This window comes from Sycon ciliatum, chromosome 1, assembly GCF_964019385.1.
Source record: "Sycon ciliatum chromosome 1, ocSycCili1.1, whole genome shotgun sequence".
Taxonomy (NCBI): domain Eukaryota; kingdom Metazoa; phylum Porifera; class Calcarea; order Leucosolenida; family Sycettidae; genus Sycon; species Sycon ciliatum.
This window is the reverse complement of record NC_088643.1, coordinates 18,753,961-18,771,794: the sequence shown is the minus strand read 5'-3', so window position 1 is coordinate 18,771,794 and position 17,834 is coordinate 18,753,961. Positions and strand designations below refer to the sequence as shown.

At 47.4% G+C, this 17,834-nt stretch overlaps 2 protein-coding genes and 1 non-coding gene across 3 annotated transcripts; 1 reads left to right on the top strand and 2 right to left on the bottom strand.

Moving 5' to 3' along the window:
* Window positions 1–433: 433 nt before the first annotated feature.
* Trnae-cuc (transfer RNA glutamic acid (anticodon CUC)) lies at window positions 434–505 on the bottom strand. Its single transcript has one exon. It is a non-coding gene; the product is annotated as a tRNA-Glu (tRNA).
* A 1,949-nt stretch (window positions 506–2,454) lies between these two features.
* On the bottom strand, window positions 2,455–7,073 carry LOC135816567 (uncharacterized). The gene is made up of 4 exons (XM_065329764.1): window positions 6,850–7,073; window positions 6,096–6,217; window positions 4,992–5,316; window positions 2,455–3,801 (listed from the first exon to the last, which is right to left on the bottom strand). Exons 1-3 carry the CDS (start codon window positions 6,928–6,930, stop codon window positions 5,016–5,018), a joined length of 504 nt encoding a protein of 167 aa, XP_065185836.1. The 5' UTR covers window positions 6,931–7,073; the 3' UTR covers window positions 2,455–3,801; window positions 4,992–5,015.
* Window positions 7,074–7,162: 89 nt separating this feature from the next.
* Window positions 7,163–17,834, top strand: LOC135816558 (lipase maturation factor 1-like; the record flags this gene model as incomplete). The annotated part of the gene is given in 9 exon segments (XM_065329755.1): window positions 7,163–7,498; window positions 8,513–8,639; window positions 10,995–11,177; window positions 15,257–15,267; window positions 15,515–15,663; window positions 16,177–16,242; window positions 16,434–16,604; window positions 16,963–17,119; window positions 17,504–17,834. Coding segments are annotated over 9 exon segments (1,395 nt in total). The 5' UTR covers window positions 7,163–7,266.

The following is a 17,834-nucleotide window of genomic DNA, read 5'->3' as shown; positions in this document are numbered from 1 at the left end:
CTCTAATCCAGCACTTTACCGGCACCCTCGATAAACCAGCACAATTTTCAGTAGCCAAAATGTCCTCTTCATGCACATTGCAGCAGTAAATCCGATTTGTTAATCCAGCACCCTCCCTAATCCAGCAGATTTTCCGTGGCACAGAATTGGTGCCGGATTATAGAGGGACCACTGTAATAAATGACCAACTCAAAATAACAAAGCCAGGAATGTAGCATGTTTGGTGGGTATGGTCCGAGAGTAAAACCTGAGTCTAAATCATGTAACGAATCCTGTGTCTGAAACTTGTGAAAGTGGTAGATAGTTGCCAAGAGTAAAATAAAGGAGTCTACTTGGTATGTCGAAGTGAACAGTGTTTGGTTGATCTTCTGTGGCCGTGATATGAATGAAGGAGGTTGCAGAGGGAGGAACAGAAAGAAGAAAAAAAGTAATGTTCCCACACCGGGAATCGAACCCGGGCCGCGGCGGTGAGAGCGCCGAATCCTAACCACTAGACCATATGGGAGCTCCGTATATTCCACTGTGCTAACGGCTTTACAACACTTGCTTGCAGCGCTGGTTGACTTCGTTAGCGCATGAGCATGTCATGAGACTACCCGGTACCCGCTGGGCGCTGGCCCAGGGCCAGGGAGCTAGCCCAACACATACCATCAAGAATATACTCTTGATACCATAATCACCATAAAATATTCATGATTGTGTACTCGTAGGGCTAGGGGCCTGGGCTCCCTGCCCCGGTTTCATGCATCTACTCTTTGAGTTTGATCTTATCTTGTCCTGATTGGTGTTACAGACCAAAGCACTCAGGATGCCAGCAAGTACCTCAGGCGCAGAGGTAACTGTATTGACTATTGTACAATCCTTGCAAATTCACTTTGGCACTGCTATGCTGCAGGGGTATGGGAAGGGGGAGGGTGACCGGGTACCCTTGCCCCGTGCTTATGACGGGGGGGGGGGGGGGGGGGAGTTTCGGCACATGTATAGTGGTGCAAGCGTGGTATGATCGAGCAGCGCTAGCGACCGTCAAGTACCCATACCCAGCTCTCGGCGGACAATGCTCGAAAAATTGGCAGATTCTGCTCGAAAAGTCGACAGAGAGAAATTGGTAGAACCTTACACACCTTACGGGAGGCACTTCCCTGTATTCTGCCGCTCCATTTCTTCATCCACATACCAAACATGCATCGGAAACACAGGCCCGGCGGAACCGGTCCGGTTGGTCAGGCCATGGCCGGACCAACGTTTTGGCCACCAACGTGTGTTTACTGCTGAGAGGTCATGCGCATACCCTCCATAATCTGTCCCCGGGGAAAATTGCGGAAAAAAATCGCAAAAAACGCGGGGAAAAACGCGGCATAATATGGCATAATTTGCGGTGAATTTGCGGTAAATATGCGGTAAATATGCGGTGAATAATATTGATGTGCGGCAATTTTCAGTGAGTATGTAGTGAAATCAATCAGTTACAAGTCTCTGGTGTAAGCACTCGTCATATTTGAGTAAAAAGCCGTCACGATGAGACGTTGCTGACCGAACAGTGCACTGTGTGTACGTGTAGTGCAACAAAAAAGTTCAAAAAACGCGGGAAAATCGCGGAAAACGCGGTCTTTAAAAAAATCGCAAAAAACGCGGAAAAAAACGCGGCCGCGGAATCGCAATTTTCCCCGGGGACAGCATAATGTCCATATCATGCACAAACTGTATGAATGGCTAGGGAATGGCCGGACCAATCAAAAGCTACTTCCGCCGGTCCTGAAACACACCAGAAAAAGTACCGATTTTTCTGCCGGCCAGTATCCGCCAAGGGCTACAGATACCAAACCCAACAGGCCAGGATGTATCAGGATGTCATATGACTCTGCGGCTACTCTGCAATTCCTGCGCGAGACAGCTCTGGTCTAGTGGGCATTCAGCACTCTATCGAGGCGAAGAACTTCTCTTTGTACATTGCATAGACCCACCCCCCCCCCCGGAGGATGTACCCAGTGTGCTGACAGTGCTCAACACCGCGGAGGCAGAGCGTACTACAGAACAACGTGTTGCCTGATGATTGCGAAAGCATGAAACGTTTTAAAAGTAGCAGCAAACAAGCCTTGATTGCACTTGTTGCTCTGAACATTGCATAGAAATAAAACTCTGTGTGGCAGAGTGAACTTCGACCGAGAAGAGAATGCCGTGCAGACCAAACTGAAGGACATCCTCAATTTTTCTCGTCAAGAACCGGCAAGCATAGTGCCAAGGCAATAACAGTTCTGAGCTGAAACACAAGAGAGATCGGAAGCTGCGTCACAACTCTGAGTTTCACGTATTTCTACAATCATCAGGCAACTGATGGCTCCAAAACGGGCAGCCTGACCATAAGGGGGAGCAAGGTGGGAAATTCTGAGACATAAATTTCTGACAATCCAAAGGATGTGTGTGTGTTGGGGGGGGGGGGGGGGGGGGGATTTTCAGATCAGTTGGTACAGTCGACCTACCCTTATAACGATAACCTCTATAACGATATTACCCTTATAACGATATTTTTCTGGCAAACCAAATCACTCCATTGACTTGTGTATACAATGCCTTACCTCTATAACAATATTGCTATAACGATATTACCCCTATAACGATATAAAATGGGCTGACCAATCAACATTTTCCATTTTATAACAATATCTAGCAGGGGATATGTAGAGCCCACTATCCAGGTAGGGCAAGCTTCACTTGATAAGTCGCTGGGACATGACGAAATCCAATGGGGGCACCAGTAGGCACCTTGCTGTGTACACAATGGGCATGTACGTCAGTCTTATGCTATAAAGAGTGTAAAAAATGAACAAAATCCATGCATTATGACGTATGTGTATGAAATGAACCAGTTACCCTTATAACAATATTACCCTTATAACAATATTTCTTGGTTTGACGCAAATATTGTTATAAGGGTAGGTCGACTGTAGCAGCAAGAGAGTGACTGGCACAGGGCCACTCTCGCAATGGCAGGGAATCGCGTGTAGTGGCTCAGAAGAATGAAAAACAGTAGCTATATGTATCAGCAAAATCCATAATCTGCAGCAAATGCACCGAATGGCACAGGCATTATCAGCACATCACTCACAGCACGATCCCGCACAGCAGTGAGCAGGGCGCCGTGAGTCCGTGGCCAGATCTCTGATAGGGATGGCAGTTCAGTGCTGAGACCGGGAAGAGCGAGCAGCAAAGCCAAGCACACAGGAGTGCACGTGAAAGAGACAATAGTCAATATCACTGCCAGCATACAGGCCCATGAGCCACGTGCTGATACATGTCACTGCCAACGTACATGCCTATGAGTCATGTGATGATGTCACTGTCAGCACACATGCCTATGAGTAACGCGATGATGTCGTCAGAGAATCGAGTCACCCACACCGCGCGTACCACTTACCGAATCAAACCTGGCAACACGATTCACAATCAACACCACTCCGGGCGTCTTGTCGGAAAGGACAAGTAGCGTGTGATGCCAAGATTCATTACGTGTAGAACCTTTCGACATTGTCACAACCGGAGGTGATCAATTGGCGGGCAGCTTGGCCATGCTGGGCGCTGAAGACAATGCTGCCATCTCCGTCTTACTTCCTCACTCCTTCCTCTTCAATGTCTTCTACGCACCATCATTCCGGCAGTGAGTACGCGCTGGTCCGACTGTGCATGTGTCTGGTTTGCTGCCAGCATGCGTCTGGTTTGTGCCAGCATGCGTCTGGTTTGCTGCCAGTACATGTACATGTACTGCACTGGATGAGTGAAGGATACTCACAGATGAAGCAGTCGATCCTGTAGTGCAGGCAGGCAAAGCAGATCGGGCACAACTTCAACTAAGACCCAGTCAGCGCCACAGCTGCAACCTCCTGACCGGCTACTGTAAAACGTACCATTGTAACGCATATAGGCGCATGTGCCTGTATTCGGATATACGCGCACTCTCACTTATAAGCGTATGCTCTTATAGGCGAAGCACTACCAAAATTCTCACTTTGACGACACAATCACGGATAAAAGTCTACAAACAGCATACAGGAACCATGAAACTGACACTACAAGTCAAACACAAAGACTCTGGCAAACGAACTCTGATCGCGCATGCGCGTTCAGGTGAAAATATTTCATTTTCGAAAATTGGATTCGTAGCAAAAATTCACTTATAAGCGCATGTGCTTATATGTGCGTTAGTACGGTATGATGTTTGCGACAAGAAATGCCTGCATGATTTTAGAAATAGAGACCGGTTTGCGAAGTTCAAAGTTTGCGATTCGGCGCCTCTCGCAAAATTCGCAAACAATCACATGCTGCAGACATTACCCATTGTGCAGTACAATAGGGCTTGAAAGTGATGACGTCAAAAACGGCCAGGGAGTAGTAAGTTGACATCAGATTTCTATTTTGGATCCACTCAGGTGTGACTTTGCTATTGCCTCAGTATGTGGGTGCATAGCAACCCACTCATGTCGTATGCAGGGGTGACTTTTACTTCGCCACCAGTTGTAACCCCGCCCCCAGTAGCCAAATCAGTCAGTTTCACTGGCTACATCACCTTGCTGTGAGTACGACGGCTTGAAATGTGCTTGGATCCATACAAAAACTGGATCCAAGTGGATCCAATTTTTGAATATTTGAAATTGTTGCTATGCTGTGACGTAGCACTTTCAAGCCCTATGTACATGCTCAATGGGGCTGGAAAATGCCCCCCCCCCCCCCCCCCCCCCCGCAGATCTAATTCCCACATTGATAGCTGCATGCTGCAAGAGGCTTACATGTAGGTGGCGATGGCCTTCATACCAAAAACAAGAAATTTCCGATGGACGCGTCCTCTCAAAAATGCGCGCGGACACAGAATGGAACGTTTACAGCTGAGTGTTGGTGCAAGAAACCTTTTTTTCCGATCAACTTTAAATCAACGCTGCAGAGTAGAACGACCCAGTTGATGGTACATGTACAGTGTACTTGTAAGTCGAAGGTGTTCTCACCTATTGCCGTCTGTCTTCGTGCTGCTAAGGCTGTCGTTCGATCGGCAACTTGAAGCCGCGACGCTCCAGCACGGACTGAAGGCGCTCCAGCAACGGCCCGTCGACTGACTTCACAGCACCCGCGCACAGCTGGTGCTCGGGACACTGTAACTGCTCGTTGCGCTGCGGCTGGCCTGCCACCGTGGCATGATCATCCGCAGGTGCATCTCGCCTGGCTGTGACCCTGTTCTCTGCCATCTTGATCTCCGACAACAGCTCCTCCAGATCACTGAGACCAGAAGCGGCAGCGGGACCGTCTCTCATGACTATCATCATCTGAACACCGCTGGAACAACATACACGGGGATACCACCCACCCACACATACATGTGCACGCATGCACACGCACACCCACGCATGCACACATGTACACACATAGTCACATACACACACACACACACACACACACACACACACACACACACACACACACACACACACACACACATACACACACACACACACACACACACACACACACACACACAAACACACCTATTATCTTGCTCACACTCCACAAACACAACTGCATAGCTTCCATTGTGGTATGAGCTGCAGCAGCCACATAATTGTAAGGTCGTACATCACTGCAGTACACATAGCGCCGAGCATGATTGTCTATGAAAACCTTGAAAATGCACCCTGGCCTGGGCCCACATACAAGGCTGTGTACTGTATGATGGGGACATTGGAACAACGTGATTCTCACCGAGTTACGTACATGTACTTCAGAAAACTTGAAGTTGTGAGGCGCTAGCACAAGCCCTTACAGTGCAATGCCAGTTCACTTCCCAAGTTCCCTGGCTGCTACCAGTTTCTTGGTGTGTATAAGTTATAATAATATAATACAAACAAGGGTACACATCTGGGCACAACTTGATCTCACTGTAGTCACCGTAAAGCAGTTGGTAGATTCTACATGTAAGTAGAATCCTTGCTGCAGCTACAAGGACACATATTGTAGATAGGATTGTTTGCTACCCTCTTGAAATGAAAACCATGGTGCCCTAACTTGGAGACGATGTGTCCGGCTCTTCTGCGTCTGAAAGTGAATCCGGTACTAACCTTACAACACCACGGCACCATGCTAGCTCAGCCGTTTCCCGTGCAGCTGCGGCAAAACCTTCGTCAAAGCCGCGCTGTCGTGCATCATCTTGCGATTGACCGGCTCCTTCTCGGAAGCCAACCTGCAGAATGAGCGGGTATGCGCATACACCCATCCACATACACATATGTGCAGGCACACACACACACACACACACACACACACACACACACACAACACACACACACACACACACACACACACACACATACACACCATGTACCATGTATACGCCCATCGCAAGAGAAGCACGCAAATCTGCAAATGCACTGGATGTGCACCCACAGATTTTCTCTCATAGCAACGATAGCGGACAAGATCTGAATGAGACAGACCAAGACTAGCGCCAGATAACTGCCCAATCCACACAACCTGCGAAGCCATGTGAATCGACCACCCAATGCACACCTGGTCTACACCACACGGAGTACATCGGCATAGAACACACATACACACACACCGGCTATACCATTGTGTTGAGAAACACAACCAGTGTAATGTCTAAAGAGCCACTAAAATCAACCACTCTCTTAGCGTGCTATCACACAGTACACTGTACTACAGACGATCTGGTCATTTTAAATTTGATTCAAGGGTGATGTGTTGTTTTGGTGATCATACAAACAATATCCACCTCATGTGCTAAAAAAGATGGCAGACCTCTTGGTCTACAGTACTCTTGATCTTGGTGCTATGCATTCAATGATTCCTCACCTTCAGGTGATGCCTGGAGAGGTGTGACCAGCTCTGCTCCGACATTACCTCGTCATCGTCAGCTTCTAAAAAATCAGCCATGATCGCGGCAGTAAGTCCCTGCCCGCAGCACGACCATCAAGTACAACCAAGACAGTTGTAGGTGAGTTGTTCACTTTGCAGCTTTATAAAAGGTGCTATGCTGTGGATTATTCAAAATGAATGCTCAAAAATCGAGCTGATCTATGGACATTGGTGATCACTGATCACACGAAATGTTCCTTCAAACAAGAAAAAGGATGACGACGTTGCTGCAATATTTTTTTCGCCGATGTTTTTGAATCTGACAAGAAGGAATTTATGCAGGCCGCAGGAATAGTCATAACCACTGTGCATGTGGTAATGTGAGGCAATGCTTATCACGCCGAGTCGTCCGCCATGGCTCGGGGTGTCAGCGAGGAGGAGTTCGACGCGGCTCGACCGCGGAGAAGGAAACCAACGGAGAGAGTGGACCAAGATCGTTGTACTCCTGTAAAGCCGAGTGCTAGGGAGAGTAGTGGCAGTACTCCTCACGGTGCCCCCAATCGTAATCAGCCTTCTCTGGAGAAGCTGGCAGGAGAATTCTGGCTGACTCGGATTGTTTTCTTGCGACTGCTGGGACTGATATACTGTAAGCGTGCAGCACCGACAATATGCCGTATTCTCAGTGCTCCAAGGACTGTAGTTGCCTGTCGCTGATGATGTAACCTCTTGTTTCGCCCTGTGGCATAGTTTTAAACATTTTTTCAAGGGAATATTGTACTCTGCGTCAGTCCTCATACTGTAAAATGAGCTGTTTGTAGTTACTGCGTATACCTGGGCCAGGGCCACCCACTCACCCACATACATTTCCATGACCCGGAAACTTGAGGAGTGCATGATTCAGCCGTTATCGCCGTGTCCTTAGCCACTATGACCTCGGCCGGAGCTGCTAGCTATTCACTTGCAGATGTAATGGCAAAATTATCAGGAAATACGCGCGCCAATGTACCGGTATACTAGTACTTTGGAAGTAAGTATGACATCACCTTCAGCCTCATGAATATGGCTGATATGCGCCGTCTGTACAAACACCAGCTTCACATTTATGTCAGTGAATATCGGCTATAATTCGTAACAAGGTCACGGTATACATCAGGAAGTCATAACGTCTAGGGAGACGGCACGAGATCAAAGTCACCCGAGAAGATGTGCACTTCGACCCGGATTTGGAAGTTTTACGTAATCCGCGGTCTATACAACTTGCGATCACAAACGCGGCCTTGACCTGCTGACCTCAGGAGTGGCCAGTAGGCACAGTCAAGCGATGCCATAACATTATTATGTGAGCGTGTGTAAATCAACCCTGCCCGAAAAGGTGACTGCAACGGGTAGGCCGGGGTCGAAACCCACACGATCTAGCGTTACAGTCGCCTGTGCTGTCTCCCTAGATGCTACGACTCTCTTATAGTTGCAGAGAGTCCATGGAATGTACAGTACTACAGTATTTTTGATGATGCAACTTGTGTTTCTGTTTGTGCCCGGTTTGGTGACTGTCTGTACATGTCCGTGCGTATGTGTGTGTGCATGCGATCTTATGTGTGGTGTGTGTGCTCTCGTGTATGCACACGTGCGTGTGTGTGTGTGTGTGTGTGTACGTGCTCAGTCGTTGCATTCCTGGTGGCACTGCACCAGAATCGTCAGCTGATCGGCAAGAGGGGACTTCTGCCGGCAGATCTGTACTTGAAGCGTGTACTCGATCATTTCGGGGAGCTCAACTATAACGCCGTAAGGTGCGGCTGCTAAAACCCGTTTGATTGAGTTGCTCTGGCCAGTCTGGGCATGCAAAACAATATCTGACACAACTAGGGTTTGCCTGTAGCTCGTAGCATACATTGTTCAGCTTTGAACGGCTTGTTTACATACAGGCAAGCAATCTTTTAGTGGGCGTTTTGCAAATCAATCTTTTGATCGGTAGAAGTCTTGAAGCTTCTCTTTCAGTTTCGTTGATCTGTAGGAACCACATTTGGGTGGGAAATAGTTCGAAACATCCATTCTGAATCACCCTGCAAACCCGAACCATTTCCGTTTTAAAGGTAACAACGTTCAGCACACGGCCATCCTCAGGTAATTCGAATTGAAACGATGATTCTGTGAGAGGTCCAGAGGAACCGCTCCTCTTGACCTCACACTGAGTTTACCTGTAACGCTGTTGCAGGGTGTTCTGCCAAAAAAACTGCTACATTTTGTAGTTCTCTCATTGTCATGGGTGGCAAAGCACCAAAAACTGTGAATTATCACATCACTACGATGTGAGGGAACAGCAGCAGAAAAAGCACAAATAAACAAATAAACAATTTAAAACTCGGATGTTGAGCCATAAATAAATGTTACAGTTACAGTGATGGAGAGTTACTCTTAACTCATATCCATATGTCCTTTTCCTTTCTACATTTAAACAAATAAACTCTTATTGTAACAATAATCAAGACTACAAATCCTCACATGGTCAAGAGGCAGCAGCAAGCATACGTGTAGGTGACAAGATACAGGTGTCAAGCCATCCTACTGCCATTGTCATCTTCCGCTTTCCTGTAAAACGTACCTTACAAACCTCACTGCAACTGTTATTCGGAATGATTAGTTACCACTTTAATACCAGCCTGCACACTTTAACACAAACACAGGGTGGGGACCTTTTGTATAAATAACTTCAGTCATGCCTGATGGTTTCTATCGTTATTGTATCAAGTATCTGGCTATAATTTTACCAGTTTCTTTGTCACTAACACATGATCTGCTGGAATTGAGAATGTGGTGCAGGGGAGGTGTGAAGTACATTGTACAGGAAAGTGTAGATGGCAGTGGCAGCAAGCTGACATGACATCTGTATCTTGTCACCTATACGTACGCCCGCTGCAGCCTCTCTGGACAGCGTGATAATTTACAGTTTTTGCTTCCCATGAGAACTTTATTACAATGGAGCTGCGGGAAGCGTCGTTCCGAATTTAGTGTCAGAAATATGATTTGTTTATTAGTGGTTTTCTGCTGCTGCTGCTGCTGCTGCTGCTGCTGCTGCTGCTGCTCCCTCATACTTTCATGATGTGAGAAATCGCAGTATTTTTGGCACTTTGCCACCTCCCGTATGCGTAGTGAGAGAACTAGCATTTTTTTGGCGGAACACCCTGTGTATAGACTGCTCCTTTGTAACAAGCGCAGTTTCATTGTTTCAGTTTCCTGAAGATGGCCATGTGCCCAAGCGTTGTTAGTTTTACAATGGACATGGTTTGCTTTGGAATGGGCGCCGTGTAGGGGTGAAACGAGTATCTATTTTGACCAACCGATCGCTCATTCATAATATTCGATCGAGTATCCGATTATTTCGAGTATTTTATCGAAATTCAAAAGCGCTAGATTTGTGAGTTCTCGACCAATTCGGAAGAAATTATCTGTGAACATAGAACAAAAGTCGCCAACGTCTTGTACAGAGTGTAAAGTAACGATTTTCACCAGTACTTTCATTATCTCAAAACAAAATAACGTTAAGTTACTTGCCGTGGTGATCGCATCGTCCAAGTCATAAAATACTGACTCGAAGGCACGAATAATGCGTGCATACCAGTCGATGAGCAGTACAACAGAAGTTTTTGAAAAATAGAATGCCAGTACTAAAAAAAAAAAAAAAACGATCGAGTGCAAAATTTCGAATACTCGCTCGTTTGAGATTTTCGAACGAATACTCGAATATTCGAACTAATCGTTTCACCCCTAGCGCCGTGTCAACCCAAATATCTTTTCTACGAATATTTGTGATGCCGTTTTTCCGTTGAAATGCAATTTTGTGGTGGACTCGGAAGGTGCCCGGTCGACATGAATGCCCGGATGGAAAATCTGAATGTGGAGAGTTCTAATGTATGAACATCCTGCCATGCTCTTGTTGTTATCTGGTGTTTGTTGTCCCTTTCCTGTTTGTGTATCTGCCTGCCTGCCTGCCTGCCTGACTGCTTGACTGCCTGTCCATCCGTCATTCTGTCCCTCCGTTCTGTGTGTCCTGTCCCTGTGTGTATGTGTGTGTGTGTGTGTGTGTGTGTATGTGTGTGTGTGTGTGTGTGTGTGTGTGTGCGTGTGTGTGTCTTGAATGATCGTAGTGCTGCTCCCACCGTCCTGTGGTTCTTCAACTGGCAACATGACATCGACTACCTGCTGGACCAGCTTGCTCTGTGCGGCCTGCTCGTATCGGCACTGGTCATGCTGCGCGGTGCTGCCAACATGCCTATGATGGCTTTGCTGTGGGTGCTCTACCACTCCATCGTCGCCGTTGGCCAGACCTGGTGAGCTTTCGTAGAGATGCATCTACTTTACTAGCCGTGTATTGGAACTGGATTGGTTGTGATGAGGCCATCCACTGGGTCAGCTTTGTGTACAGTCCATTCAAAGGAACTGATGTCTGGCCTTTTTCAAACCCAATTAAGGCGGAATTAGACTAAAAACCTCCTCTATTTCGGCCGGAAATGGTTTCGCACCAGCATACGTTAACATGTACATATAACGAGGAAACGAATCATTCATTAGTGTTAGACAAACTACAGAGAACATGACAACTTTTGGTCCTCTTATCTTTTTTTCTAAGAATTACATACCGGTATAGGTTTGTTGTGGAGACGTTGTTCAAGGATGTGCTAATTGGTGTTACTGTACAGAACAGCGGTGGGGTCAGCCTATCCATGGATAAATCCATGGGTAAATTCTTTATAGCATAGCACATACGGTAAAACCGGAAAGTTTAACGAAAAAGTTTAACGATAGCTTCCAGGCCACCCATCTTTACACAAACATGTCGCAATAACATTTCTTCAAATAACGAAAAAAATTGGTCGTTAAAATGTTAGACTTTGTGACTCGTTAGACTTTCCGGTTTACAGTACCTGGCAGTCAGACGCTTGTTATATCGGGCTAGTGGCAAGCAATGTATGCATGCCACGTCGCTGAACTCCAGCGTGGAGTGTACAGTACTGCGCGGTGAAATCCGATCGAGTCGCTCAAGTACGCGCCGGGCGATGTGCAGCCCTAGTGCAAGGTGCTGACTTGACTCACGCGACCGGATTTCATTGAGCAGCACTGTACAATAGATACATGTAGATAAAACCGCCATTTGGCAAGAAAGCTTCTTTGTTTACCATGCACAACGGTAACGCGCACAGCCTGAGAACCTTTTTTGCTGCTTCCCAGCAGCTGCTTTTTTCTACTTTGAAAAGTTTCTCTAAAAAACTATGCGATACGCATGCAAATCCGTCGACCCGCCGCCTCCTTCCCGGTGTTGCAGTGCTTCACGACAGCCAGGGTGTGGAGAAAGCCACCGTACACACGCATGGCTTGAGCTGTAGCTCGCACGTGAAAAGTGATGGGAAAATTGATGGGGAAAAGTGACGGAAATTTGATGGGAAACTAGATGGGAATTTATTTTATTTTATCATATCACACGACTGATCACACAGCATGGGGCTGTGCTCCCAAAAACAACGGGAAATTTTGATGGGAAACTAGATGAGAAAATTGATGGGACACTAGGCGTACATTTTTATGGGAAATTCTATGGAAAACGTGACGGGAAATTCGACTTACGGACGGTATTTGGGACTGATGAGAAACTCCAGCTTGAACTGCACTGTAACCTCTAGTTACCGGTAAGCTGTTGTAAACAAACCTGTATAATAGATCATGTAGATCCACTAGTAGCCAAAAAAACGTTCGGCATATGCGTACTCAACTGCGGGCTGGGCGCTGACGACGCCAGAACACTCTCTTCCGTCAGGTCAGCATGCTTCCCAGTATTGTCAGTGCCCTCAGTGACTGGGTTAACTGCTTTGCTTGAGTCTGCTGCACTCTCAGAACTCTCTTCCAGCGTGCTAAGTGCTCTGGTGCGTCGGTCACCATGTTCACATGCTTTGTCCTCAACTGGGAAGTCCAATATCCTGTCCAGCGTGCTGCAGAACATCTGCAGCTTGAGGGTCCAGTCATCAGCCTTCATTACTTCATCCTCAACGTCTCCATCACAGACGTCGCACACTAATTCCAAAATCTCTGTGTCCAGAGCGGCCAGCAGTTCCCTCTTGCACTACAACGAATTGCGTGCATGTCGCACAGACGCACAGACATCGTCGGCCAACACATTCATGTATCGAGCTTCGTCAACAATGTGCTGAAACTCGCCCATGCATCTCGTACACGATCCGCGATGGGCCCCCACGCACCTTGCGCTTCATGCGTAAGACAAGCTGATCCGGCGTCTTTACAGACACTTCCGCTGATGGTTGTTTTCTGTCAGAGCTAGTGGTCTCACTCGAATCTCTAGATTCTTCCTGCTCCTCCATGTCCGACCAAAATTCTCAATTTCAAAACATGCATTAAATCGACTCTCAAGCTCCACGACTCGGCTCGAAGGACCATGTAAAATATCAACTACAACTAAAAACTGTGCGATCTTCAGACCCCTGTTGCAGTGCAATTTCCTGGCCTTTTTGTGGAGACAACTCTCGAAGACTGTATTCACTTCTTGGTTTCCACCATACTCCATAGCGTGTTTTATGTCCACAAGCTAGGCTGGAAACTCCATACGGAGTCTGCTGTCGCTTCCTCCATCGGCTTTGCCTATTGCACAGCCTCGTTTATCACTTTGCTCTTCACTCGTGCAAGTCACGCTCATCCAGACCGTCTAGTACAATGCATACAGTCACTGGCGCAGACCAGAGCCTTACTTCGACCGCCTTCTTTGTTCCCGGTGAAGCAAGGTGCGTCTGAAGGGTTTCTTTGCTGCTACTGCCGAGCTGCTGTTGATGACGCTCGCCAGCTGCTGTTGATGTGTTTGGTTGTAACGCAGAGGCAAGGCAATACCACACATCTTATGTCCTTGGATATGGCGCTTACCGGTCTTCTTTCTCGTCCACGGCTTTATTCGCTTCCGTTTTACTTACTTTGATTAGCCTCAGTGTACCACAGTACACTTCTCTACCATTAGCCCACATCCCACATGCACGTGCAGATGCTAGACCGCTATGAAGTACACCAACACACAGGGCACAGGGTTTGGAGTTATACGGGTGCAGGCTGCGAATGAGGCAATGGGGCTGAGCATAGAGCACGACAAAGTGAGTGGCTCAACATAGAGATTCTGTGATGAGCGCTAACAAGAGTTAACTGCATTAATCGCACATTAGCCAAAGAACTGTTCGAAACAGGAAGGAGACCATCGCGGTTAGGCCGTTTTCTCTTTGTCGCCTCCGCATAGAAATCCAACGGCATCAAGAAAACTCAGTAGAAAAAAACTTTTTTCACTGACATGAGCTCGAGTGGGACCCTGTCCACAGCAATCTGTGCCGTGTCCTCCTCCGGGTATATACTGCACAACTCCCTGGTGAAAGCGTGTAGGTACAGTGCGTATCGGTTATAGCGTGGTTGTGTAAAAGAATATACTGCCTACAAGAATGAACTCTCATGTTTTCATAATCATAACATGGATTTCAAGTGCACATTTATTCTTACAAGCAATTTTATCCCATAGTAGAATATATCGGTCCTAAGAATGGACTTTGTGTAGCGAAACATGCCAGATTAGTACAAAAGGTATCGCCTGTAGTATTAACGTCTGTCCAATTCCGTTCTGATCTGACTCTCGTTGCGTCGTAGTGCTGCAGATTCAACTGTTGTGGTCATGTAACTCATTTTGCATAGCCACATGGTAAGCCTATGGGACTATGACCAGCCACATGCACAGAAGTACTGCGTTGCATGTACGATGATCTTCCTGCCCCTGCGCACATGCATGTGATATGCCACACTTGATTTATCGTGTGTAAGAAATATCGGAAATAAGAATAGAAAGTCGTTTTTCAAACACCCACGCTATAACCGATACCTACTGTATAATCATCTGAACTGTGTACGTGCACATGTCATTCAGTTGACATACAGTAAAACTCCTCTAACCCGGACTCCCCAGATCCGGACACTCCCGTCTACCTTACTGACCTCTCTCGAATCACAAAAAGTGGCTTTTCAACAAAACGGCTCCCAAAATAGTGATTGTCGTGAAAAAAGGTGTTTACTTGCATGCAACCAGCAGTACATGTACTAGTATGTATGTTATGTTCTAAGATACAGGAAATATCTGGTTACGGACAGGTCGCGGCCCCAACGTGCCGGCTAAGGGGAGTTCTACTTTACGCTCACCGCAACCAGAATTGTGCGTGCGGGTGTGTGTGTGTGTGCGTGTTTGTGTGCGTGCGTGTGCGCGCGTGTTTGTGTGCGTGCGTGTGCGCGTGTGTGTGTGTGTGTGTGTGTGTGTGTGTGTGTGTGTCATGTATTTCTGCTTGCTGATGCTGGGAACTGTTCATTTCCTGCCGCCATCTACAAGGTACTCATTTGGTAGGTTTTCAGTGGATTACGTTACTCACGCATGCTGCATGATGTCTAGGTTTGGAGGCAATGCATGCCATGTTCAACTATCATGATTGGCATGGGTCGGTCATGAGTGAAGATTTGTGTGTGTATGTGTGTGTATGTGTGCTAGTGTGTGCGTGTGCATGTTTAGTCCTGTTGCTAGTTGTCTGTTCGCTATTCCAGCATCTATCTATCCACTTAGCAACAAACTGGTTTTCTTTGCCTTGTGCAGGGTGGGAGTCGCAGCTGCTTGAAACTGGATTTCTTGCCATCTTCCTCGTGCCAGTCTGGTCCTGGCGGAGATTTCCGGACAGTTGTCCAACGCCATGGGTTGCAAGGTGGGGCTACCGTTGGCTGCTGTTCCGCATCATGCTGGGAGCGGTGAGCTGGATTCTGACAGTTTTCTGCAGAATATAATAACATGCTACGAGTGTGTCGTGTATTGTGTTTTACTGTCGTCCTCCTCTGTACGTAGCATCAACAAAGGATGAGACTCGAGCCTTTCACATCCCAATTTAGGCTGAATTTAGGCTCGAGAACTCTTGAGAACCGTTCTAAATGTTAAATTTCTGCTGTCTATGTTGTTGATCAATGCGGGTGACTGAAAATCCCGAATGAATTTCTGCTGTTCATTGAAATCTGAAAATTTTAGAGTTACACTATATTGTTGTCCCAAAAATCAGTTGTTCAGCAGCACTTCCACTTCTCTTCCAAGCAGACTGAACTGGCAGCAAGGAACAGCCATCTACAATACTAGCACTTCTGCAAGTGCAGTCTGTAATTGCAGCTCTGCCGTAGTTTGTGCAGCAGCAAGAGCACCAGCAGCACTAGCAGCAGCAACAGCAGCAGCAGCACTATAAGTTAGTATCTGTGTTTGTTTGTCACTGTGTGTAGGGTTTGATCAAGGTACGCGGTGACCAGTGCTGGCATGATCTGACCTGCATGAACTATCACTATGAGGTGAGTGAACGTTGTGACAAGGAAGCTTTTGTATGCTTGTGTGCGGGTGTGTGTGTGTGTGTGTGCACGCGCATGTGTATGTGTATGTGCATGTGTGTGTGAGAGAGAGAGAGAGCATGTGTGTGCGTGTGTATGTGTGTGATATTTGCCGCATTATCACTGTTGTGTATATGGCTATTGGCTGTGCGCAGACTCAACCTGTGCCCAATCCACTCAGCTACTACTACCACCAGTCACCGCAAGTGGTGCATCAATTTGAGACAGCCTCCAATCACGTAGTCGAGCTGATCTGCCCCTTCCTGTTGCTGTTGCCGTTTCGACGCCTCTGTGCACTTGGTGGTCTTGTCCAGCTTTTGTTTCAGGTATGTGATGTTGTCGACTGTGTGTTACCTTGTTGGAATTTAACATCGGAACAAAGAACATATTGTACCCGCCGGGCTGGGCACATTCTTATTGTGAAATTCAATTTCTGATATCTGTTTTTCGGGCGTTCTTGGATCAGCATGTGTGCGTGTGTGTGTGTGTGTGTGTGTGTGTGTGTGTGTGTGTGTGTGTGTGTGTGTGTGCGTGCACTTGTCCGCGTGCGTGTGAGGTGCTCCGTTCAACTCATGAAGTTGTGTGCCGGCACTTTCTTCTTTTTCGGCAAGGCCGGTCTCATTTGCTTTCCAGCAAGCCTGTTCTGGAGATCCTGATTCCAGTGCTGTACTTGTGTCCATACAGATTGTTCTTATCAGCAGCGGCAACCTCAGCTTTCTCAACTGGCTGACGCTGATTCCGTCCGTCTTCTGCTTCGACGACGCCACACTCTCTTTCCTGTTTCCCGCTAGCACGCTGAGAGAACGCCAGCGTACTCTTGCCAAGAACAGGAAAGGAGTCGGTACGTTTCGGTGGACAGAATGAGAAAGACCTCACGGTTTGCGTGAGACTCGGCTACAGGCCGACTTTTCCGCATCCATAGGAACGCCACCGCCCTTCAAGAATAGGTGGACAGTCTACTGGTTAAATGACCTCTGCAGTAGGAATAGGAATAGGAGAGTTCTGTGGTATGGAAACTGCATTTCAAGTTTCAACTGATCATTACTCACTCCAGACAGCCAGCTGTTTCGACCGTGTTTGATGTGATTAGCGGAGCTCAGAGTCACTGGCTGAACCTATCTTAATGAAGTCTAGCGAACAACAAAGCTTTTTTAAATCGGCTCAAAGCATCAAAACCAGTGTGCTCTAACTGCTTTTGTCGTCTTCTGTCTTCTCCATCTCACAGGTTACTACAGCCGTCAAGTGGTGTCACTGGCTGTGGCTGGGCTCATCGCCTACCTCAGTGTGCCGGTCGTGCAGAATCTACTGTCTGCGCGACAGGCCATGAACACGTCGTTCGAGCCGCTGAGAATCGTCAACACCTACGGAGCGTTCGGAAGGTACTCGCCCGTGCCCTGCGTGTGTCCCATTACCGTTGATTGTCACATGTGTTGCAGCCGTGCCTGGAAACACAGACAACACCTACTGTGTTTTCCAGAGTATAGTGCGCGTTTTAGATGCGCTACGTCGAGTTCTAAATTGTGAAGGGTGCGCATTATACTCTGCCGCTGGTGAAG